The sequence below is a fragment of the Portunus trituberculatus genome, chromosome 46, assembly GCF_017591435.1.
Source record: "Portunus trituberculatus isolate SZX2019 chromosome 46, ASM1759143v1, whole genome shotgun sequence".
NCBI classification, from domain to species: domain Eukaryota; kingdom Metazoa; phylum Arthropoda; class Malacostraca; order Decapoda; family Portunidae; genus Portunus; species Portunus trituberculatus.
This window is the reverse complement of record NC_059300.1, coordinates 1247192-1274742: the sequence shown is the minus strand read 5'-3', so window position 1 is coordinate 1274742 and position 27551 is coordinate 1247192. Positions and strand designations below refer to the sequence as shown.

Sequence of the window (27551 nt, the reverse complement as noted above, 5' to 3'; positions counted from 1 at the left end):
CTTATTTATTTAGATAAAAATTTGGGGTCTTGGAATGGATTAGAATGATTGCATCGTTTCCTATTGGGAAAACGGTTTGGGACTTCAAACAATTTGGACATGGAACATCCTTCTGGAATTAATCATATTCGAAGTCCGAGGATCCACTTTATTTATGTATATGTATATATATTTATTTTTCTGAGGTGCCTTTCTGCTATTATCCCAGAAGAGTCTCGGTTGAAAGGAAGGGAAAGTAGAATTATGATTCCTCTCCTTGTTGCTTCTTTCACAAAATTTTCACACTGCAGGTGTCATTCATCATACAGTTCATCAAACTCTGTATACATCTTGTACAACAATTTTACAGTCAGTTCCATATTGACAGCCCTTGTGTTGGGGGAGTCCAATAAAGTAGACACTTGCCATCCTATACAACTCTCTTTTCTATTTATCTATGAAAGTACAAAAATCCGTAACATTTTGTCCTAACAAAAGCACAACTAAACTGAAGATAGGTGAATTTGATTAGTGTTATAGGTACCCAACTTCCATTTTATTCTAACACCATTGCTTTTCTTTAATTAAGGCTCAATACATCTCCACTACACCACATCTGTAATGCTGCCCCCTGTGTAAAAGTGAATACCCTCGGTCATCAAACACAACTTTCAAACCCTGAATTCACAGCATGTTTATTTCAGACATCACTATTCCTCAGAACATAGTCTTAAGTCCACAAAAGTGCCTATTGATTTCTATGTGGTTTAGGATCTCCTATAATCTGTCCGTTTTGATTATCTTAGAGCAAACCGTGTGTTCGGTTGGCAGCCCTGCCTCACCTCTGCTCTCGCTCAGCCCTGCTGAGACGCAGATTCATTAACAAACATTTATATTTATTCACTTTACTCCGTGGCGTGTAACGTGTTACTGAGTAAAGTGAATAAATATAAATGTTTGTTAATGAATGCCTCAGCGGCTGAGTGAGAGCAGAGGTGAGGCAGGGCTGCCAACCGAACACACAGTTTGCTCTGAGATAATCAAAACGGACAGACTATAGTATTTCACTTAATGTGCAGGGGATTCCTCCAGGGTGCACTCCATGTTTCTGTTCAGCAACAGGGTACCAAGCAAAACTGGCCTAGGCTCAAACAATTCCTCAGGAGTGTAGTCCTCCTCCTCTTCTCCCCATCTTCATTCAGCCTCTCTTACTGAAACAACTTCCATAAAGTTTGATATTCTGTGTTGCCTATCAATTTTTTCTTTTCCTCATAGATGCTAACTCTACATAGGAGGCTTATTTGGTTTTGTAAAGAATATATGAGGGTATCTTCTTTCACATTCTTTCAAAGGAAGCCAAATTCAGAAAACATTTTACCTCTAACTCATATTCCATTACAGTTTTGTATCTCATGATATCTTTTGCTACTACATGTATTTCTAATGTTACTGCACTTCTAACTTTGTTACAGTAAAACCTCGCTTGACGAACGTCTCTAAGGAGGAACAATTTGGGAGACGACCAAAAAATTTGTCAATATATTGACCCAGAGGACGAACGATATTTCGGGGGATGAACGCGGTTAAACGGCGAGCCGTTTGTGTGATAGCCGGGTTGGCTATCACACAACAACAAAACAAAACATAAGCACAAAAGAAAATAGATACAGGAACATACGAAAAAATATTACATAACATAATCTCCGTGCCACCACGATTTTCTCCTGTTTTTCCTGTGCATGGTGATGTTACCGGCACGCTCTACTGTAGCTTCCTCGGCGTTATCCTCTCTGCTATAATGGGGCCCCACACAGCGGCACTGACTTGTGACGCTACACACCTGTTGTGTTGCTGTGGCACGCTGCGCACATCCAAAGTCCTCTCTCATGACTGTCTTCTCGGATCTTGTCTGTCTTCCTTCCCATCCTCCTCTCCTCCATTCCATCATGCCATCAACGTCCAGTCTCTCAAGTAAATAACCTTTTCTTTTTTATTCATTTTATTATAATTTTGATAGCATTTAGGTAAGTAAAACAATTTAGGCTTTTTATAATTATTTTGTTCATGTTATGCATACATTAAAGGTCTATTTTGAATGGGTTTTATGGACAAAAGTATGATTTTTTGGAGGGCTGGAATGGATTAATGGTATTTGAATACATTCTTATGGGAAAAATTGATTCAGGGGACGAACAAATCGGGTGACAAACAGGATTTAGGAACGAATTATGGTCGTGAGCTGAGGTTTTACTGTATTTGTTTATGTCTCTCCTGGTCTCTGTGGTCTTCCTGATCAAGACATTCTTTTAACACTATGCATTGTCTATTTTATTAATCCCATCTTTCTAGATATGCATATTTAGATATGCATATCTAGAAAGTGGGGTACCTCCTATCTCAAAGCCCACCCGTTAGGAAACCCTTGCTCCGAGTGAGGAAGCCCAACCTACACTTGGACCGTGGACAGGATTCGAACCCTTGTGCTTGGAGACCCCTCGGACTCCAAAGCACGCATGATTCCACTGTACCACGGCGGCTTTTAGAGTCAATATTTACCATACATATTAAGCATCAGTTATTATGACTAATTGATTGTATGATGAAGTAATATTAAGTGTACTGCAGTATAATGAATCCTATAAATCAAGTAAAAAAAATAGTATCCTTGAAATCTCAGTCTCCATTTTGAGTGTACCACATAATTAGTCAGGACATTTTACATGTACACTACTGTGATCCTTTGTAGGTGGTGTCCATTATATGGCAGTCTGTCAGCAAAAGACTGTATTACTGTAATATGAGTATTTTTGGTTTTATGAATTTCTAACAACACTGTGAACCTGAAAAGTAATGAAAATATACATTCCTAGTATTTACTTTAATGATTTTTTCTGTACCTTTTTATAAGATCAAGTTTAGAAATATGCAAATGAGCAGGTAACTTGTAGGAAAGAATAACTCAGTGTTTTCAGTTGTGTTATCATCACAAAATACTTTTTTCCCACAGCTTGTGTCACATTGTGAGCTTTTGGTTCAGCTTCGGATATTTGTTGTTCTTCCGACTAAGTCATTATGTTGGTTTGGATATGGTTCCATCTCACACAAATGCTGTCCAGATGATGATTACTCTTAAGGTAAGCAATTTACTTAAGTATTTAGTTTGTTGTTTAAGTATTTATTTGTTACTTGAGTATTTATTTGTTATTTATTTACTTTTGTTATTTTTTGCAACATTAAAAAAGAAAAGGAAAAAATAATGGAACATGCTTATGTATATCGCATGACATAGTAACTTAACTAACACGAAAATAGGAAAAAGTGACTTCACATGAGTGAAAATATAGTGGAGATTATTTTGTTATGAAATATTAAACTAAATATGACTCAGTAAACACACACACACACACACACACACACACACACACACACACACACACACACACACACACACACACACATACACACACTGCGTAGTGTAGTGGTTAGCACGCTTGACTCACAATCGAGAGGGCCGGGTTCGAATCCCAGCGCAGTGAGGCAAATGGGCAAGCCTCTTAATGTGTAGCCCCTGTTCACCTAGCAGTAAATAGGTACGGGATGTAACTCGAGGGGTTGTGGCCTCGCTTTCCCAGTGTGTGGAGTGTGTTGTGGTCTCAGTCCTACCCTAAGATCGGTCTATGAGCTCTGAGCTCGCTCCGTAATGAGGAAGACTGGCTGGGTGACCAGCAGGCGACCGAGGTGAATATCACACACATGGAGACAGGACACTATGAGCCCCGTTCAAACCCTGTATAATACAACTAGGTAAATACACACACATGGACACACTTTTTTTTCATACAGGAGGGGCAACTGGCCAAGGGCAACAAAAAAATGGAAAAAAAGGCCCACTGGGTTGCCAGTTCTCTTAAAGGTCAAGTGAGTTATCCAAAATTCATGGACATATGTCTTGAAACTTGTGTTATGTATATGAAGAAAGGCAGAATGGGTTGGATGTGACATCATTAGAAGAAAAAAGAGGCATGATAACAGTATGTAGAGCAATAGCAGGAATGGGATGAATTGACAAAAAAAGACTGCTTGTTAATATAATGTAAGAGGATGTGATAATGTGCATAAGAAAACAAGCTATATAAAAAAACAAAGAGATACAGTTTTGTTGATAATTGTATTGATAGATGGATGCAGTTGGGATAAGGAGATCATGAATGCAAAGAATATTTGTGTTTAAAGTAAAGATCAACCAAATGAGATTTGAAAGTTGAGCTTCATTACTAAATTTACAAAAGTTCATGCACCCCTCCACACACACACACACACACACACACACACACACACACACACACACACACACACACACACACACACACACACACACACACACGCCGTCGCCGAGAGAGGACAGCTCGTCTCTGGCTGTGGACGGGAAGAGGAGAAACTACCTATGGTGTTACAGGGCCCGGGTATCTCTGTGTTAATGTCCTATCAATGTCCTACTGTCGCATAGTGTACAAAGTGGGCCATTTTCAAGCGGGATATGGAGAGTGGTCCCTGAGTGGAGAGTGTGGGCGGTGATTGTTTTGGCCGTAATCAGCTGACGATAACAATCATGGCGTCCACGCCTAGACAAGCCCGGGACTTTGAAGGGTTCGTAACTACTCCAAGAGGATTGGAGAAATTAGATATGGATGCAAGAATTCAGGCATTAGAAAGTAAGTTCCTAAACATTTTATCAATAGAAGAAAAACTGGATAGAGTCATAGCGAGAACGATTCCTTCAAAAAAGAGATCTATTTGTTAACGATAGAGAACAAAGAGCTATTGAGGGAAAAAGTAGAAATGGAGAAAGAAAACCAACAACTAAGGAAACAATGTGAAGAGATGAAGGCTAAACTCATGGAAATGGAGAAGAAAATATCCGAAAGGGACTTGAGGAAGGAGGAATGCCTTAACCTAATTGATGCCAGGATGAAAGAAGTGAACCATGAACATCAGGAGGTACAAAGGTCCTTTAGGGAGATAGTGAAAAAGCAGGAAGAGGAAAATAAAGTGATTACGCAGAGTGAAATGGTAAAGGCACTAAAGGAAAATGAGTATGTGGTGAGAGATATTGCTGAAAAGAAAAAATGCGTGATCATAACAGGATTGAGGGAGGAAACTAACAGGAACTGGCAGGATAGGAGGGATAAGGAAAATGACAGGATTAAGTCTTTACTGAATAAGATCTCAGTAGAGGAAGAGGACCTATATGCTGAGGTAGAAGAAAGTGTGAGATTAGGAGCTTTTGAGGAAGGCAAGAATAGACCATTAAAATTGAAATTAAAGTCTCAGGTGGCAGCTGAGGCCTTGCTGAGGAGGGCTTGGAAACTTAAGGACTCTGAGGAAACCAAAACAATTTACATAAGAAGAAATATGTCACAGGATGAACGAATGAAAATGAAAGAGCTTGTAACTGAAGTGAGAGAGAGGAATGACGAAAGAACAGAGGAGGAAAAGACCAAGTTTTTGGAGGATGAGAAATGGGAGGCTAAAGAAGTGGTGGATAAAACAGACGGAATAGGCATTACATGGAAGAATGAGACTAGGAATGGAATACAAGTGACTTACATGAATATAGATGGATTTCTGTCTAAGAGGCTAGAATGTATGGATTACCTAAGAAATAATGAACCGGACATAATGTGTGTGGAAACAAAGCTAAGGCCGAAATAAAGCTAGATTGGTTTGTTGTAAAACACTACAAAGTATGGAGAAATGATAGAAAAAATAAAGGAGGTGGTGGTATAATGGTTCTTACTAAGGAAGATCTGATAGTGAAGGAGGTGAACTATAGTAAGAGAAATGAGGAAGTGATAAGTATGCTTATAACAGATGGCAAGAGGGACATTAATATTATAACAGTATACATACCACCCAGAACCAGTGCTTGGGAATATGAACAGTATCAAATGGTGATGAGAAATACTCTAGACAGAATGAAGCAAGAACTCATCAGAAAGGATAGAGTGATGATAGTCGGGACTTTAATTGTAAAGAAATAGTGTGGGAAGACTACAAAGTGGTGAACGGTGGTGAGTGGGCAGAGGAATTGTTAAAGGTAGCAACAAATAACTTGATGACACAGTGGGTGAGATCACCAACAAGGTGCAGGGGACAAGATGTTGCAGCAAGGTTGGATTTGGTATTTACCAGGGGCATCTCTCTAAAGAGGAAATTGAACATGAATGTCCCTTGGGGAAAAGCGATCATGATGTCCTAAGCTTTGAGCTGGATACGGAATTAAGCACGAATAAGATTGTGGAACGCAGGGAGGAAAAATTAAATTATATTAGGGCAAATTATAACCATATAAGGGAGTTCTTTAATGAAATTGACTGGTCCGTGGTATACCAGGAAAGGGATATGCAATTGAAATACGATAAATTTATGGATTTGTATAACTCTGCTGTGAAAAAGTTTGTGCCATATCACAGAAAGAGGACTTTAAATAATAAACAGTGGTTTAATAGAAATTGTGAAGAAGCAAAAAAGAACAAAGAAAAGGCATGGAAGAAACTTAAGAAAAACAGTGATGTATTATCAAGAGAAGTTTACAAAACAGCAAGGAATAGATATGTTGAAGTAAGGAGAACAGCACAAAAGGAATATGAACAGAGGGTGGTGGAAAACTGTGATAGTGACCCAAAATGTTTTACAAATTCATAAATGGAAAACTAAATATAAGGAGGCAATAGAAAAGGTAAAAATGGGAAGAAGTATATGAGGATGCTAGAGATATAGCTGAAATTTTGAATGACAACTCTTGCAAAGTGTTTACAAAAGAGGAGCATTTTATAGGAGAAAGGCCTAGGGAAATAAACCAAATGCAGGACATCATGGTTACTAAGGAAGATGTAAGGAAAATTATAAGTAATTTGGATATTAATAAATCAGTGGGGCCTGATGGCATATCTGGGAGGTTGCTAAATGAATGTAAGGATCAATTGTTGAACCCCGTATTTCATATTGTGGAAACCTCCATACGAACAGGATTAGTCCCGAAAGAGTGGAAAAGAGCTGACATTGTGCCTATATATAAGAATGGTAGTAGAATGGAACCGCTAAATTATAGACCAGTATCGTTGACTAGTATATTGTGCAAGGTATGTGAAGAAGTAATTAAAGCTAAGTGGAGTGAGTATCTAGAAAGTGAAAACATTCTGAGTGAAAGACAGTTTGGTTTCAGAAAAGGAAGATCGTGCGTATCCAATTTATTATGTTTTTATTCAAGAGTGACTGACATACTACAACATAGAGAGGGATGGGTGGATGCTATCTACCTGGACTTGAGAAAGGCCTTTGATAAAGTACCACACAATAGACTGATGTGGAAACTAAAGAAGATTGGAGGAGTAAATGATAAACTAGCAAAATGGATGGAAAATTACTTAGTGGGAAGAGAAATGAGAACAGTGGTGAGAGGAAGGAAGTCCGAGTGGAAGAAGGTAACCAGTGGAGTTCCACAAGGGTCAGTGCTTGGTCCCATCATGTTTTTGATTTATGTTAATGATATGCCAGTAGGAATTGACAGTTACATGAACATGTTTGCGGACGATACTAAAATTATGAGGAGAGTAAAGAATGTGGAAGATTGTAACAAGTTACAGGAAGATCTTGATAAAATATATGAGTGGAGTAAAGAGTGGCAGATGGAATTTAATATAGACAAGACCCATGTTATGAAAATGGGAAGAAGTAGATACAGACCAAACTGGGATTACAGGCTGGGTGATGAGAAAATTAAAGAGACCAATGAGGAGAAAGACTTAGGAGTAACCGTGCAAAACACTTTGTCACCGGAGAAACACATTAACAAGATATTTGGAAAACATATAACATGCTTCAAAATATTGGCCTTGCATTCCACTACCTAGATGAAGGAATGATGAAGAAGATATTATGTACCTTAATAAGACCCCAGTTAGAATATGCAGCTTGTGTCTGGTCACCGCATATGAAGAAAAATGTGAAGAAGGTGGAAAGGGTACAGAGGCTGGCAACAAGGATGGTACCAGGACTCAGGGAGTTAGACTATGAGGAAAGACTGAGGAAGCTGGGGCTGACCACATTAGAAGAGAGAAGAACAAGAGGAGACATGATAACTATGTATAAATTGGTGAACAAGATTGACATATTGGACAGAGAGTTGATAAAGGTGACCACAAGTAATCATCTTCGGGGACATGGAAAAAAATTAATAAAAGACATCTGTCTGAATGACGTGAGAAAATACAGTTTTCCGCATCGTAGTATTGATAAGTGGAATAAACTGAGCAGTGATGTCGTTTACGCAGTGTGTGTCAATCAGATGAAAGAGAGATATCACAAGAGTGGACAAAGACACAAGACACAGAGAACTTAGCTCGGGCCCTGTAATACACAAATAGGTAAATACAAATAGGTAAATACACACACACACACACACACACGCACACACACACACACACACACACACACACACACACACACACACACACACACACACACACACACACACACACCCGGTAGCTCAGTGGTTAGAGTGCTGGCTTCACAAGCCAGAGGACCGGGGTTCGATTCCCCAGCTGGGTGGAGATATTTGGGTGTGTCTCCTTTCACGTGTAGCTCCTGTTCACCTAGCAGTGAGTAGGTACGGGATGTAAATCGAGGAGTTGTGACCTTGTTGTCCCGGTGTGTGGTGTGTGCCTGGTCTCAGGCCTATTCGAAGATCGGAAATAATGAGCTCTGAGCTCATTCTGTAGGGTAACGTCTGGCTGTCTCGTCAGAGACTGCAGCAGATCAAACAGTGAAACACACACACACACACACACACACACACACACACACACACACACACACACACACACACACACACACACACACACACACAAAGATGTGTTGAGACTTGGAACAGTTTGAGTGAGGAAGTGGTATCAGCAAAGAGTGTACATAGTTTTAAAGAAAAATTGGATAAGTGTAGATATGGAGACGGGACCACACGAGCATAAAGCCCAGGCCCTGTAAAACTACAACTAGGTAAATACAACTAGGTAAATACACACACACACACACACACACACACACACACACACACATTTGCATATGATATGTTTAATTTATCATAGTTGTGTATGTAGAAATTTCTCTTGCAGTTGATTGGAATTTGCTTTGAGGTTCATGACACTTGGAGAAAACAGGGAGAACTCAAGAAGGAAGATGATAAAGACAAAAAAATTAAGCTACAACTGGAACTGCAGCATGAGGAAGTTCACCCATCATCCATGGACATTTTCCATTATGCATTTTGCTATATTGGTGTTCTCACAGGTCAGTTTCTTTCACTCTTTGTTTTGTTTGTAGAGTTAAAGGTGAATAATATGTTTTTTTTTCACAATTTTTCTTTGTGACTATACCCCTTGATAGGATTACTGTTATTCTCAGTTTGGTGAAATCTCTTTATATCTTTCATTGTCTTAGTCTGACATCAGAGGAAATTGCACATTAGCTAATGAAAGAATAAAAGAAGTCAATAGAAGGGAAAGATGTAGGGGTAATTATGACATAAGTTATCATGAGAGAAACACAAACAAAATAACTGGAGAAATATATAATAACTTGTTCAGAAATATGAGAACACCCCTCACACACCTGTATGGAAGATATGGTCTAGGGTTAATGAGTTTGATTCTAAATGTAAGCAACCACTTTACTCACAAGCGAGAATCAAGATGGCGTATGTGCCATCAATACAGTGCACCACAGCTGATTTCCCTGGAATAAGTGGTGAAGATTAAAATATCTGCCTGATGAATAGAAGACTGGAAAGTAGAAGAAGATTATGTAAGATTGAGAGAGGTGATGAGATAAGTGACTGGTGCAGTGAGAAACTGGAAGTCTGACAGAAATGGGATGATATGAAGAGTATTTTAAGATAATTGAAGGCTATTAGGATAAGAGAAGAGAGGGAAAGTGAAAATAAGAAATTGAGGAAAGAGGTACAAACACTTGTGCTCCAGATTAATGAAAATAAGGCCAAGATTTCAGCTCTAAAGAGAGTAAATGACCAATTGAAAAATAGACTGGAAAGAGAAAATAAAGAAAGTGAGAATGTCTTGAGAGGTAAAGTGCAAGGTATGATGATACAGAAAGCCTACAAATGGAAAGGAGAGGAAAAAAACAAAAGATTGATATGTAGGAAATGTTGAGCAGAGCTAGCTGTGACTTAATTTTTTTTAAGTGTGACTTTGCTGGCAAATGTGGTGCAACTGCAACTTTGCTGTTGAATCTGGTCCAACTGTGACTTCGTGACTATTTTTGGACCCCCAGTGTTACTTGCAACTTTATGAGTTTGACTTTTATTCCTTTATTTTAAAAGAAAGTCGTCTTTGTTTCTGTTCAAAATCACAGAAAGTGGTGGTGCAACTTTGCTTAGTCTGACCTTTTCAAAATCTTTTGCAACTTTGAAATTCATTGTGTGACCAAGTTGCAGAGTCGCAAAATCACAACTTGGTGCCATAACGCCTACCTGTGATATTGAAGCAACGAAAGGAGGAACGAGATGAGCAAATTGAAAGAAAAGTGGTTCGGATATTAAAGGAAAAGGAGTTAATAGTAAGGCATGCAGTACCTAAGATAATGTGTGTTATGATATTTGGAAATAAAGAAAAGAAATTATCCATTAAGACTATAAGAGAAAGAGGAGCTTAAGAGAGCAAAGGAGATAATAGTGGCAGCAGTAGTGAGTGATGAAGGGGAACAAATAATGGAGCAAATAAATGAAATATAGAGACAGTGGAAATATGTTGGCATTGATGTGAGACCTCTAAGAATTAGATTTAGAACTTAAAAAGCAGTGGAAACTGTAATTGCGTGGACATGGAAAATGTCAAAAAGAGATCCAGTCAACTCTTGATTAATGCAAGTTTGAATAATGCAATTTTGATTTAATGCAACATGATATTTAAGGAGATATAATTAAATAACGCGATTTATTCACTTTAAAGTGGGTTAACTTGACTTAATGATCTCATGTGCAGCCATGCTGCTTCTGGAAGGGGAACCACCTGAGATGCTCTTGGAAGGGATTCTTAAACAATACCTTCCACCTATGTCAGTTGAAGGATACTGTCCGGGAGAAATCGGTTTTCTAAAGGGAAAAATTCGGTGGATTTGATAAAAAATTCTTGAAAATATAATATTTGGCATCTGACATTGTTTCTCTCATCCTGAGTTGTGGCAAGTGTTTGGCAGGCACAAGATGCATTTCTCACCTGGTTATGGTGGTTTAAAGGGCCAGACCTTTAAATGGCTGAGCTCCTGCTCTCTTAGGCTTTCATTTTCTTGCATTTTATCTTTTTAACTTTTTTTTTTATTTGTCTTCTGATGAAGCAGTATGATAGTTTGGAGGAGCTTGTGATTTGAACGGAAACCCAGTAGTGTTGCCATGTTCACTCCCCAGGCCCACAGTGCTCCATCAATTTGGTGCACATTTTTTTTTTTCCCTTCTAAAATTGACAATGCTACGCGTAAGTGCTAAAAGAAAGGTAAAGTGTGAAATAAGTCAGCAGAGTGCCTTGAAAAGGTGGAGGACTGAGGAGACATGTGATTCAGCTGCTTCGTCTTCCTCCAATCTCCACATAAAAAAAAAAAAAAAAAGTCTGGAGCAAGCTACAGGCATAGCATATTACCACAGGAGGAGAGACTGGCCTACCAAAAGAGTGATGATGGTTCTCTGGTAATGATATTGGAAAGGTTACAAAAATTGGTCAATCTTATGAAGTATGAGTGTGGAAAGAGTTACCTCAGAAATGATGAGTAATAACTTCAAAATAGGTTCTACCTTGCCACAGTGAGGTGGGTTGGCATCAGTAACACCCATAGAATATGTTATTTTCATAATGGATATATATCAATTATATATTATTCAGTTATATTAATATAATAAAAACAGGACCAGGAGGTAGAAGCTTACCAGACAAGGGAGAACTCACCTTGTGTAGGTATTTTTTTATATGGTATACATGGCCTCATACTATCAGTACAACCACTACCAACCTCCAAGAAGATCTCAAAGGATTATGTGAATAAATATTTGTATTTGGTATGTGTTGGAGGGAGTTATATGGGTGTACTGAGGATGTTCACAGAAAAATGCGTTTCTCCAAACTTTCTCTTTTTGTGCATATATTGTTGAATAACTTTTTCAGTAATTCACCAATTTAGAATTTTTTTGAAGCAAAATGATCATCATCCACATAATTATAAACATGACCATGGCCATGATCAAATTCCTTTAAGTAAATTCAAGGCAGATTTTTAAACTCAAAATATTGAATTAAAAAAAAAAGTATTATTTTGTAGTGTGCGGAAATTGTTATAACTTAGTTTATGTGTACACTGAAAATCACATTTGTTGGTTGTTATGTCTATTACCTAGGATCAAGAGGATATTGCCATACTACAATTAGTTATGATTTTATTTCGTGATTTTGAAAATCTTTTTTCATTGCCAAAAAATAGTTTTTGCCCAAAAAGTAGTTGAGGTATCTATATCACATTTACGATATAAAAGCAATGCATATTAATACACATTGTGTATGAATATTATTCAATTAGGTGAAAAATAAGGATAGGAGAGCCAAAAACCGATACTGCATCACGAGAACCGAGTTTCTCCCTTAAGAGCGTATGCTGCCTTCCCACACCTTGGGAAGGCAATGATCAGGCAGGATTTACCTTCACCATGAAGGTGAACCAAAACCCTTTCCACAAATTTTGCCGAAATACCTGTTATTATTAGTTTTTCATGAACTACCGTATATATATATATATATATATATATATATATATATATATATATATATATATATATATATATATATTTCTTTATACATAGGGAAGAGGGCTTTTTTTTTTTTACATAGGGAAGAGGGCCAGCCAAGTGCAAAAAAAAAAGAAGAAAAAAAAATCCCACTTGAGTGCTGGCTCTCTAAAAAAGTGTAAAAGCGTCAGCCAAGCAAATGCCTCGATACCTCCCTCTTAAAAGAAGACAAGTCACAGGAATTCGGAAATACAGATGCAGGGAGAGAGTTCCAGAGTTTACCAGTGAAAGGGATGAATGACTGAGAGTACTGGTTAACTCTTGCATTAGAAAGTTGGACAGAATAGGGATGAGAGGAAGAAGAAGGCCTTGTGCAGCGAGGCTGCAGGAGGAGGGGAGGCATGCAGTTAGCAAGATCAGTAGAACAGTTAGCATGAAAATAGTGATAAAAGATAGAAAGAGAAGCAACATTCCGGCGGTGAGAAAGAGGCTGAAGACAGTTAGTCGGAGGAGGGGAGTTGATGAGACGAACAGCTTTTGATTCCATCCTATCTAGTAAAACATGCGAAGAGTACTCCATACAGGGATGGATAAAGCCCTTATACAGAATAAGCAGTTGGAGGGCCGAGAAAAACTGGCGGAGACGCCTCAGACCACCTAACTTCATAGAAGCTGTTTTAGCAAGAGATGAGATGTGAAGTTTCCAGTTAAGATTATGAGCAAAGGACAGACCGAGGATATTCATTGTGGAAGAGGGAGACAGTTGAGTGTCATTGAAGAAGAGGGGATAGTTGTCTGGAAGATTGTGTTGAGTTGATAGATGGAGGAATTGAGTTTTTGAGGCATTGAAAACTAGTATATTTTCTCTGCCCCAATCGGAAATCTTAGAAAGATCAGAAATCAGGCGTTCTGTGGCGTCCCTGCGTGATCTGTTGATTTCCTGAAGGGTTGGTCATCTCTGAAAGGACGTGGAAAGATTTAGGGTGGTATCATCAGCGTAGGAGTGGAAAGGGCAAGAAGTTTGGTTAAGAAGGTCATTAATGAATAATAGAAAGAGAGTGGGTGACAGGACAGAACCCTGAGGAACACCACTATTAATAGATTTAGGAGAAGAACAGTAGCCATCTACCACAGCAGCAATAGAGCGGTCGGAAAGGAAACATGAGATAAAGTTGCAGAGAGAAGGATAGCAGCCGTAGGAGGGGAGTTTTGAAATCAATGCTTTGTGCCAGACTCTATCAAAAGCTTTTGATATGTCTAACACTACAGCAAAAGTTTCACCAAAATCTCTAAAAGAGGATGACCAAGACTCAGTAAGGAAAGCCAGAAGATCACCAGTAGAGTGACCTTGATGGAAGCCATACTGGCGATTAGACAGAAGATTGTAAAATGACAGATGTTTGAGAATCCTCCTATTCAGGATAGATTCAAAAACTTTAGACAAGCAAGAGATTAAAGCTATAGGACGGTAGTTTGAGGGGTTAGAACGGTCACCCTTTTTAGGAACAGGCTGAATGTAGGCGAACTTCCAGCAGGAAGGAAGGGTAGAAGTCGATAGACAAAGTTGGAAGAGTTTGGCCAGGCAAGGTGCAAGCATGGAAGCACTGTTTTTGAGGACAATAGGAGGTACCCCATCAGGACCATAAGTCTTCTGAGGGTTTAGGCCAGCGAGGGCATGGAAAACATTGTTATGAAGAATTAAAATTGTAGACATGAAATAATCAGAGGGAGGAGGAGAGGGAGGGACAAGCCCAGAATCGTCCAAAGTGGAGTTGTGAGCAAAGGTTTGAGAAAGAGTTCAGCTTTTACAGACAGAAGAGATGGCAGTGGTGCCATCTGGATGAAATATAGGAGGGAAAGATGAAGAAATGAAGTTATTTGAGATGTTTTTGGCTAGATGCCAGAAGTCTCGAGGGGAGTTTGAGTTTGAAAGATTTTGACATTTTCTACTTATGAAGGAGTGTTTGGTAAATTGAAGAACAGACTTGGCATGATTCTGGGCAGAGATATAAAGTGCATGAGATTCAGGAGATGGAAGACTCAAGTAGCTTTTGTGGGCAACCTCTCTATCATGTATAGCACGAGAACAGGCTGAGTTAAACCAAGGTTTAGAAGGTTTAGGTTGACATAAAGAATGAGGAATGTATGCCTCCATGACAGACACTATCACCTCTGTTATGCATTCAGCACAAAGAGATGGGTCTCTGACATAGAAGCAGTAATCATTCCAGGGAAAATTAACATAATACCTGATTAGGTCCCCCCAGCTGGCAGAGGCAAGATGTCAGAGGCACCTTTGCTTTGGGGGATCCTGTGGAGAGATTGGAGAAATAGGACAGGATATAGAAATGAGATTGTGATCGGAGGAGCCCAACAGAGATGAAAGGGTGACAGCATAAGCAGAAGGATTAGAGGTGAGGAAGAGATCAAGAATGTTGGGCGTGTCTCCAAGACGGTCAGGAATACGAGTAGGGTGTTGCACCAATTGCTCTAGGTCATGGAGGATTGCAAAGTTGAAGACTAGTTCACCAGGATGGTCAGTGAAGGGAGATGAAAGCCAAAGCTGGTGGTGAACATTGAAATCTCCAAGAATGGAAATCTCTGTGAAAGGGTAGAGGGACAGAATGTGCTCCACTTTGGAAGTTAAGTAGTCGAAGAATTTACTATAGTCAGAAGAGTTAGGGGAGAGATAAACAGCACAGATGAATTTAGTTTGAGCGTGACTGTTAAGTCAAAGCCAGATGGTGGAAAACTCAGAAGACTCAAGAGCGTGGGCACGAGAGTAAGTTAAGTCGTTGCGCACATAGACGCAACATCCAGCTTTGGAATGAAAATGAGAATAGAGAAAGTAGGAGGGAACAGAGAAGGGGCTACTGTCAGTTGCCTCAGACAGTTGTGTTTCGGTGAGGAAAAGAAGATGAGGTTTAGCAGAGGAGAGGTGGTGTTCTACAGATTGAAAATTAGATCTAAGACTGCGAATGTTTCAGAAGTTAATGTATAAAAAGTTGAGGGAGGTGTCAAGGAACTTGGGGTCATTATCAAGAGAGGCGTCCGACCTGGGGACATTTTTTATCCCCTCCCCAGAAGGGGACTCCGAGGCGTTATTATAATGAGTTCCCATTTTTCTTTTAAATTTTTATTTTCAAGAGAAGGGTGTATGTGTGGTAAGTGCATGTAGTTTTGTGTGAAGAAGGAGAGTTGTCTTTAGAGGGTAGGCTGTGACTGCCCCCTTGAGTTGTGAGACACAAAGGGAAACGTTCAGCGAGATCACAACTACACTTAACCCTCGGCTATCGTGCCCAATTGGGGCCGAAATAGCCGCTATAGCCAGCGATAGCGAATTGAACAACTAATGGTGAAAATTGTTATTGGGACTGCAACCACAAATTTTACTCCTAATATCCCTCATTTTTACTTCTTTTTAAATTACTGTATAATCCATTGGTACCAATTAAAACATGTCAAGGTTATAACATAAAAAAAAATTACATCAGCTCATTGTATGTACCGATGCATCGGTATCGGTATCGAATCGTGATCGGCCCATTTTTGGGTATCGGTATCGGCTTATTTTATGCCGATACTTACGATACCTAAAAGGAATTTACTACTTAGTGATATATTCGATATAAGATATTGATTACTGAGTAATTTACCTTTGCAAATGGCTTCAAAAATCTTCTAGAATTGCTCCTATTTCACAAATGTTCTCAGAAGGACTTACAGCATCCTCCAAAACAAAGCCTCCCATCTGATAACGATCGCCGTCCACCAATTCATCCTGGTGTCCAGTGCAGTAATCACTATAAGTAGTAGTATCGGTATCGGTGGTATTGGTATCGATAGTAGTATCGGTATCTGCCCAATTAGGTGGTATCGATATCGGAATCGGCCAAAATTCTGGTATCGGTTTTGGCCAATTAGCGCTCAGATACCCCATGACGTCATGGCTGGGCGCGCGATAGCAGGCATCTGAGGTCGCGATAATGAAATTTTAGCAGCTTTTCATGGGTGCGTGATAGCAATAAAACGCGATAGCTGAAGTCGCGATAGCCGAGGGTTGACTGTAGCTTTAATGGAAGGTTCACAGCACCCCCTGAACTAGTGCTATTAGATCTCACTGGGAGTAAGATAATGTTTCGGTAGGTGTCTACTACTACCTCCCTGTATTTGATGGCTCATAAGACACATGGGCTAATAATAATAAGATGCATCCAGTTTGGCAGACATTGAACTGAAAATAGATAAATTAGCAGATTTAAGCTCTGAATATGAAGTGAAGGATTTCACCTGAGATTTAAAGACTCTCACATGCATTTAGATCATTATTAGATCCCAATATTTTGTATTTTAAAACTTTAATATATGCCAGTAGCCTACATACCAATCCTGTTGTGAGGTGTAAACATTACCATTGTTTTCTATGGGAAAATTAGAAAATATACGAGACTTACCTCCGGTTAGTTGAATTATGCTTAGAATTTTATGAGTCAAATCACCTCTGCCGTAGTGGAGATTTCACATGAGATATTGCTGCCACTCACCAGCTGTCAGACTTTGTAGTAACGAACACCCACATGACACTAACTAACAAAAACTGATCATAATACATCAATTAAAAAAGGGTGGGAAGTGGAGGGCATGTGAAATCTCCACTACGGCAGAGGTGATTTGACTCATAAAATTCTAAGCATACTTCAACTAACCGGAGGTAAGTCTCGTATACTTTTTAATTTTACCTCGTCAAATCACCCTCTGCCACGTTGAGCATTTCACATGAGGCTTTAAAGCCATGTGGGTGTCATGCCTATATCAATTGACCCCACATAAGAACTGTAAGAAGGGATCATAAAACTATGATTTCACAACTGTAATCTGCATTGAACATATAGATGGATAGATCACATGATGCATAATTGCCATAACAGCATAACCTTTCCCCAACATTGCATATAATGCATAATAATCAAACTCAAAATTTAATTCACATATGCATAACTCTGCATAATGGCAGTGAGTTCCTGTCCATATCCACACTGTGTCCTAACCATTTGACATCCCAAAGTAAGTAAAGAACAGTATCAAAATTGTGTTACAGGAGCTACATGAGCACGGCCTCCTGAAACGGGTCCACTTCTGGCACAATGTGCTTGTCATAAATTTTTTTGCAAATGTACTATCCTGTGTCCACCCTGCTTTAGACATAATAAAAGCAATAGGTACTGACATAGCCTTGGCCTTTGATACTGCCGCTGACCTAACACTACCCGCTGTAAACTTGGTTGTGTCTACTCCCGACCTTTGAAGCATTGCCTTAACCCACCGGGCAATGGTGTCCTTAGTGACAGACTTGTGTGGCCTAATGTAGCTGAGGAGTAATCCATCATCCTCTTGGGAAAGCCCGTGTCTGAGCTCCTCCGTTCTTGCTAGGTAATGCTGTAATGTAACACATACACATAAACTCGTGTCCCTGGAATAGGCTTAAAACTTAACTGAATGGAAGTGGGCCTGCACTGCTTAACGTTACCCCTTAACTGAACTGAAATAGAATCTTGTTCTATGTGAATGCCATTTTTAACCAAAAGATGTAAAGTTTGAACTCTTGCAGGTTGGGTCAATGCCATTAACATAAGTTTAAATGTCAAATCCCTAAGGGTTAGTGTGTGCAACGGGTACATAGATTTCAATTCCCTCAGAACTGGTTGAACGTCCCATATTTCCGTGTATCTAGGTAAGGGTAGTCGCAAATTAAACACTCCTTTCATGAACCTGAGGACCAAGGGATGATTACCCGCTCTGCAGCCATTCACCACAATGCCTAATGACGAGAGAGCACTTCTTGCTGTGTTGATGGTTTCATAACCCACTTTCCTGTTAAAAGTTTCAGACAAAAAATGTATAATGTTTGAGACAGTGGGATTAAAGGGACTAACGTTCCATTTATCACAAAATTGTGTCTATCTCTTAAGGTGTGGTCGGTATTGTTTCTCGGTACCTGGTTTCCAAGAGGCCAAGATGATGTCTGTACCCGCTTCTGAAATTCCTCGGTCTCGCAAGTCCTCCCAGAAAGTAAGCACGCCATCAGTTGTGTGTGGCGCATGATCAGGTGCTCCTCCCCTGATGACGGGTGTACGAGCACCGCTTTCCTCTGCGTAATGAAGCGAAGGTAATTGATGAGCATCCTGAGCAATGTGCCCATCCATGGTTGTGATAGCCACAAGAGAACAACCATCCACACTCTCGCTCCTTCTACTTTCAACTTCTGCAGGCACCTAGCAATTAATGAAAATGGTGGAAATATGTAAGAGAGCTTGAATCGTGCCCAATTTAAGAACGCATCCAAATGTGTTGCCCCTGGGTCTGGTTTCCAGGAGCAATAAGAAGGTACTTGCTTATTAACCGCTTCGCGCCGGATGTTAAAAAAGCCCGCCTGTATGATATACGGGTGGTAGTGCCTTGCCCCGCGCGGGAAACTCGTGCAAGCTTGTCATACTTGTCGTCTTTGTGTATTATGCTGCTATTTTTTAGTCACTATATCGCCTTCGAAGAGGAAAGTGGGCGCTTCTCTCTTGGAGAAAGAGAGAGAGAGAGAGAGAGAGAGAGAGAGAGTGTGGCATTTGCTAATATTTTAGACACAAGCGGGCGCATGTAGCTTATCTTCGAGAGGAAGAGGGGAGGGAGGGAGAGGGAGGGAGGAGAGAGAGAGAGAGAGAGAGAGAGAGAGAGAGAGAGAGAGAGAGAGAGAGAGAGAGAGAGAGAGAGAGATGGGAACAGTCTATGCCATTGGGTAATTTTAGACACAAGGAGGGACGCATGTAGCTTATCTTTAGTGATTGGTGGAGACAAGGATGGTGGGAGGAGCACTAGGATTTCAAAGACAGCATACGGCGTGTGTAGTTGGTATCCAACACACTATACGGGACAACTGAACTGAAGAAAGCTCAGAAAAGAAATATGACGCTTACGTAGGTGTCACCATATTTGCTACTGGGGCTTCATGACGCCTACATAGGCGTCACCGTATTGAAGGGGTTAAGCCTAGAAGCAAACAAGTCAATAACTGGTGTACCAAACACTTAACACAACTGTTGAAAAATATGTTCATCAAGTTTCCATTCATGCCTGTTGTTAACCAAGCGTGACACCATGTCTGCCAGAGTGTTAACCTTACCTGGTATATGTGAACATGTGATCCAAGCATTTGAATTTAGGCACCATTCCCAGATTTCGGTAGCAATCTCATTGCAAATTAAAGACTGTACCATCCATTTAATTCACATACATCATTGTAGTGGTGTTATCACAGTAAACTTTAATGTGTTTTCCTGTAAGTGTTGGTGTAAATCCTTGCAACACCAATAAAATGGCTTTAAGCTCCAAAGCATTAATGTGCAATAACTTTTCTGCTACTGACCAACTACCAGAAATAGACTGACGATTCACGTGGCCCACCCAACCTGTGGTGGAAGCATCAGTGTAGATGTCAATGTCAGTGCCAGGACGAAAAATTTTCCTATCTTGTGTTGAGATGTTGTCGATCCACCATTGAAGGTCTGTTTTCATTCCTTCTGTAATTTCCATATAACTATTAAAGTTACCTTGTTCACACTGCGGGGCGTAGGGCTGGAACTGCGCTGCATGGCTCCGAAATGTGGTTTTACCTAAGAAGCTTCTGGGTCTGCCACTGGTGGATTTTCACGGGAAAGGAGTCTTCTTGGTAGTAATCTTGTTTTTCAGTTTTCAGTTTCCTTGATCTGCTTGGCTGATTGAGACATCATCACCAAACAAAAACCAGGTCATAGGAACTTTGTCCGAACACAAATGGGCATATTTCTGGTTAATCTCACGCTTCATAACGAAGTGCCTCGCCAGGTTGGTCCTATGGTTAGCATGACCCAGTAGCGCCAAGGCACCATTAATCTTGCCCACTTCCTGTGCAACCACTGGGTTCCCATTCTGTGCCACCTTATCCAGCACTAAGAGGGACTTGGTGATAATAGAACCTGCAGAAATAATGTCAGCACTTACTTCCTTCAGTTTGGAGTCGGCTTTCCTTGTTTCAGAGTTCGTTGCAAGTTGCAATTGCGCTATCTTAGGTGAAGACTTATTCTTACCGTAGGTAATATATCATACTGTTTTGCATTTTCTAATTTTAATTCAACTAGAATTAAATACACCACTTCTCAATGCTTCCAATAATGTCTCACCACTTCAATCAATATCCTTAGAAATGTCTAGGCTTATCTCCATAAATCCTTCACCAATATTAATCACATAACACTAGAAATTCCACGAATTCATCACGTGCCAATTTCACAGCTGATGCATCCAAATATCAAAGCAATGCTTGAACTCAACTCACATATATATATATATATATATATATATATATATATATATATATATATATATATATATATATATATATACATATACAGTATATACCACAATATGTCATATGTAAACAACTCCTCAATATGAAATAATGCATCAACTGTCAAAATTGCACTACACATACATAAAATCTTAATACAACATCCTAGTAAATACACATCCTATATTTGTTTCCTCCTTTCACTTAAATAACACATACAATGTCTTAGACTGCATTATCAACTATAGAGCTCTACTCACTAATACAAGGAAGAGTCTGTCCATGACTCAATGGTTCCTCTCCTCTCGTGACTAGAACCGCAGCCTCTCGGCTTCTGTCTCTCGCTCTCTTCTCTCATCTGCCGAACTTCTTCTTTCTTGTAGGTCCAGCCTATTTTATACCCAATGTCTCACACTTTTTTCTTCCACGCCTAGTTTACCATCCACCATTCAGAGATCCCTCCACGTGGGGGTCCACGTATGAACAACATAAGGACGAAAACACATACAAAATACCATCAAATAATTCTTAAACATAGTACAGCTCCAGAAATACGACATCATCCTATTGGCGTTTCAGAAGTTCATGTTTTCCTTACAACAATAGCAAGTTCCTTATTGGTCTAACTATGATATTCAGGTTGTTTATTGGTCATATTTATGTACCAATCATGGGTCACTCCACGTGGTGTATATACCTACTAAGATGGCCAATTTCTTATTGGTCTGATCAGGATAACCAGGTTGCTTATTGGCCAGTTAAGTTCACCATCCATGTTTAACTCCACGTGGGGAACCATGTGTGACTTACACTACTCCCCAAGGTCATATACTACTCCCCAAGGTCGTTTAAAAGTCATTTGGTCTTGGACATCTGCCTGGGTCAGCTCCTGGTTTGAAATCTGATCCACGGCAGCCTATTCTCTTGTTAGTGGTTTCTTGACCCACAGCATCTTGACCCAGCTGGCTTCTATTTATAGCAGGGTCAATGTCACAATTCTCCCGTAGATATGTTTGTTTTTTCATGTGTTGCTTCTGCTGCTGCATCAGGTTATGACACTTGCATCCGTCTTCAAGGCTCCCAGGATCTGTGGGTTGCACTCCACTGGTGCAAGTGCAGGACAATTGTTAGGACGTCTGGTGACCGGGTCCTCCGCAATCGCCTTGTAGTCCTCCTCCTGCAGACCTTTATCAAAGTAGAAGTTAACCATAGCAGCCACCTGCAGGTCAATATCCTCTGAGACACTGTCAAGGGGCCCAAAAGCCTTGGCAGCCTGCAGCAAAACACTGCTGCCCGGTGAAAACTCCTTAACCTCCCGTCCTCACTACTGGAGTCCACAAAGCCCGAAAAAGCAGCGGGCAAAACTGAGGGCTGTAGTCTTGAAGTGTTCGCCTGGAAATTCATTTGTTGAAGTTGTGGAGAAGGAGCCCTGTTAGCAGTCAGTTTTGTAACATCACTTTTCAAACATGCCAATTCGTCCAACACCACTTGCCAGGATGGTACAGGCAAACCGTCCCGTGTAGGGGATGCCTGGGGCCGAGCATGCTCCATGCGCTGACGTGGGTTGTTCACACTGTGGCGGCGACTGTGACCCGCCTGCCACCTCGTCGGGGATTCACTGGAGCTACCGCTACCAGCATGGGAATCTGCCCTTACTGGTGGTACTCCTCCTACTAATGCTATAGCAGGGAACCTCAGGTGGAAGGAATGCGCGGTGCTCTGAACCAGACATGGCTGCTGACCTGCACCAAAACAAGCCGAAAGCCGAAAGCCAATGAATTGTAGCAAATTGGCAGGCTCATCCAATATCAATGCCCTATGGCAGGCCCAACCCATACCATAGATCCAACCTGAGTATAAGGCAACGTACCTGTGAGAGAATTGCCAAGTCCGGTGAATCACATGCTGAACACGGTGAAAAATGTCCAAACAGCACGAGAACGTTCCAGCGACTGACAGCTGGTGAGTGGCAGCGATATCTCATTTGAAATGTTCCACCTGGCAGAGGGTGATTTGACGAGGTAAAATTATGTTTGAATAATGTGATTATGAATAACATGACATCTCCAGGGACATATCCCTTGTGTTAATGAAGAATATATGGATAAGAAGAGGTTTAAGTGACAATAAGAGGAATAGTTTGAGAGGAATGAGGGAAGTGGTTAAAGCACCCAAAGTCAAGTGAAAAAAATTTGTATGGAAAGGTGGTGGTTGAAGAGTGCGAGAGAAAAGGAACAACAATGGAGAGGAAATATAGCAGCTGCAGTATTGAGAAGAAATGTAATATACTGAAGGTTATGTACATAAATATAGATGGGGTTGGATTCAGTATATTGAAATTAAGAGATACAGTAAAACCTCACTTGACGAACGTCTCTAAGGACGAACAATTCGAGAGACGACCAAAAAATTTGTCAATATATCGACCCAGGGGACGAACGATATTTCGGGGGACGAACGCGGGCCGTTTGTGTGATTGCTAACCTGGCTATCACACAACAACAAAACAAAACATAAGCACAAAAGAAAATAGAAACAGGAACATACAAAAAATATTATATAACATAATCTCCGTGCCACCACGATTTTCTCCTGTTTTTCCTGTGCATGGTGATGTTACCGGCGCGCTCTACTGTAGCTTCCTCGGCGTTATCCTCTCTGCTATAACGGGGCCCCACACAGCGGCACTGACTTGTGACGCTACACACCTGTTGTGTAGCTGTGGCACGTTGCGCACATCCAAAGTCCTATCTCATGACTGTCTTCTCGGATCTTGTCTGTCTTCCTCCCGATCTTCCTCTCCTCCATTCCATCATGCCATCAATGTCCAGTCTCTCAAGTAAATAACCTTTTTGTTTTTTATTCATTTTATTATCATTTTGATAGCATTTAGGTAAGTAAAACAATTTAGGCTTTTTATAATTATTTCGTTCATGTCATGCATACATTAAAGGTCTATTTTGAATGGGTTTTATGGACAAAAGTATGATCTTTTTTTGGTCTGGAACAGATTAATGGTATTTGAATACATTCTTATGGGAAAAATTAATTCAGGGGACGAAAAAATCAGGTGATGAACAGGATTTAGGAACGAATTATAGTCGTGAGCTGAGGTTTTACTGTATTCTAAGAGATAACAAGCCTGATATTGTATGTTTAATAGAGACCAAATTAAAAGTGGAAATACCAATGAAATTTGAAGAGAAAAGAAACAATATTTGGAGAAGACATGAAAAGGTAAAGGTGGGGGGGAGGAGTGTTGATATTGGTGAAGGAGAAAGATTTTTGTTGAGGAGGTGGAATATGGGGATGGGATGGCAAAAATTAATGATGGTTAAAAGAAAAAGAGAGATTATTGTCACACTTATACCACCCAAGACATATGCATAGAAGACAAATTAGCATAAGAAGATGCAAGAAGAGTCTGCAAGTGCTTGGAGAATACACTAACCCCTACATAAGTCGGAACAATTTTGGGGAAGGCCAATCCGAGTTATTCAAGTTACCCAGGGAATTTTTTCTTTCATATTTTACATGTCTGCTACCACTAACAGTTGAAATGTCCTGTGTAATGTACAGGGATTTCTTGGTTTATATGAGGGATGTGTTCCTGAAGGGGTTTTGTAATTTAAAAAATAACATTAAATGAACATGATTACTGAACTAAACTGTATACTGTTCGAGATTCCAATATACAGTAATACTCCGCTTAACGAACGTTCACCTAACGAATTTCCGGTTTAACGTACTATATAAAGTTAGACCAAAAAGTCCGCATAACGTACAACCACATGCGTTTTAGCAAATTTTCTGGGTTTGAATTTGCCAGGTGAGGGACCGAACGCGGTAGCTTCGCTGTGATTGGCTGGCTCCCCGCCTCTGTCTCTAGTGCTCCTGCCAGATGTGCATTTATGTTCACAAAACAACATTTCTATTAGCTTTTTACAAACTTTGCCCCCAAGAAAGGATTACCGTACTTTGTAATGCATAAAGTGAAATCTTACATGGAATACCAAAAAATAAAGCAGAGATGAGATCAGCCACAGACGAAGTGGGAGACTCGCGGCCACTCGGCCGCTTCTTCTTCTTCTTGTGACCCTTTTGCTTGCGTATTACTTTCATCATGATGTTTATGTTTTCACTCCTCTATTGCCTGCTATAATGGATATCATATCTTAGTATTCATATACGCTCATGCCATGAGGATAACCTTGACTCCGTGGCACTGAGTGATAATGAATTACTAATGAAATACCGCAGTATTTCATTAATAATTCACTATCACTCAGTGCCACGGAGTCGAGGTTATTCTCATGGCATGAGCGTATATGAATAAGAAGAGAGAGGACAGAGCTTTGTATACGACCAAATGTGCGGCTGTTTGATAGCCAGATATTTTCATAACTAATAAACCTTTGGTGTTAATGCAAGGTTATAAATTAAAAACTACAGACAAAATGCACAAGAATGTTATTCTGATGACTGCGGTAGCACAACTGATGGAGGGTGGGGAGGGAGGGTCCAGGGAGCCTTTGTTTACAACCACGTGTATGGTCGTTTGACTATCAGATATTTTTTTTAATATTAAATTGAACTTTTGTGTTCGAATATTGTAAAGTTCAAGTATTGAGTCTCCACTGTATTGTTTATTTGACAGAACATTGGAATACATTCTCCTCTACTCTTAGTAAGCATTTTTTCTTTATTTCAGGTCCTTACTATAAGTACAGAGTATACAGTGATATGCTGCGAGGTACTCCTGAGAAAAATGGCCTGGATTGTCTACATGCAATGGTTAATAGAATCTGGGTTGTGCCATTGTATGCCATTGCCTTCCTTGTGTCTGACTACTACTTCCCACTCTCAGTAAGTAATTGATACATTGATTTGGAATAAATTTTTTAACTAAGTCAACTAATCTTAATTATATACCATGAAAATAGGTCTTATAAAGGCACATAAACTTCAACCAGGACAATGTAATGTATTCTTTGTTTGCAGGCATGGATGTATTTAGACAAAGGCATGTTTGCAATAGACCACTGTTCAGTATGTCATTTTAAGGTATAGAAGCATGATTATCACATCACTTGTGACATGTCACAAAGTATGATTTTGAATCTTGCATTTTATTCTTCTGCCAAGGGAAAACATTGCATTAGAAATGTGATGTAGATCAAAATTATCTGTTTTACTCTGGAACATGTCCTGCGCACATTATGAAAATTACTTTAAAGATCTATATAATTGTGTACTCTATTTCACAATATGAAAAATACTGCAAGTTTTGAGAATTGGCCTTTATACAAGAAAATACTTGTTTTATGTTTAAACATCTTTCCCACTCAAAGTAGTCATCTTGATCTGTGATGAAGCATTCTCAGTGCCAGTGCTACTGTAAAAAAGCTTTCAAGAAATCTTGTTCTCAAAGTGTTATGAGCACTGCCTGTATGCACTAAATCTCATTAGTGCCAGACAGAAGGGCTACTCTCTGTTAGTCCTGTATGTGGTTGATCTAATCATCATTTCAAGGCTCATCACAGTGGATTAAACTTGAGTTTATAGCTACAAGTGGAAACTATGCGACAATCATTACTGTGAAATAGTCCAGCATCTCCACAACAAAGAAAGGTGAGGCAGGTCTATGACCAAGAGCATACTCACAAACTGCTTTGACATTTGCCTAAGTTGTTTACTATGAATTTGTTCCTCAGGGCCAGACTGTCAATGCCCAGTTTTATTATAATTTCTTAGGACACCAGAGAAAGAAAGAGAAGTTTAGTACCCTGAAATGTGGTGTGAGGCTAATTAGATTCTTCATGATCACAATACACCCTCTCCCTGAGCTCTTGTAGCAATGGAGTTTCTTGGTTGCAACAGTAGAATATGTTAAAGAGGATGGTGCTAAAACTAAAAAAGATAAATTATCTTGTACATTGCTGTACTCTCAGAACTTAATACTATCTTGTTTATGCATTTTACAAACACTGCTTAGACTGCAAAAGAAATCTGGAGATATGTAATAACTGTGCCATGATTTGGGCTTACTCCAAACACTGTTTGTAATAATTCAATAAAGACAGTAAGTTAACATAGATTTACAGAGAGTGAAAGTAAATTCTCAATTTGAAGGGAGACAAAATTCTCAAGGATCTCATCATCTTCCATCCTCTAACAGATTGCCATAAATTTGATATTTCTTTGTTCTTGCACATCACATAACACTTATGTTCAGTATATACTGTCACAGAGGGCCAGTATTGTGTACAGTGGTACCTTGAGGTATAAGTTTAATTCATTCTGTGACGGAGCTCATATCTCAAAATGCTCGGATCTCAAAACAAATTTTCCCATTAAAAT

The 27551-nt window shown here is 39.8% G+C and overlaps 1 protein-coding gene across 1 annotated transcript in view; it reads left to right on the top strand.

The window, feature by feature from the left end:
* Positions 1–27551, top strand: part of LOC123520215 (lysophospholipid acyltransferase 7-like) — a 110223-nt gene that overhangs the window by 4247 nt on the left and 78425 nt on the right. Inside the window, exons 2-4 of the mRNA XM_045282298.1 lie at positions 2987–3113; positions 9150–9324; positions 25903–26057. Coding sequence (XP_045138233.1) covers positions 2987–3113; positions 9150–9324; positions 25903–26057 — 457 coding nt within the window. The remainder of the gene's footprint in view (positions 1–2986; positions 3114–9149; positions 9325–25902; positions 26058–27551) is intronic.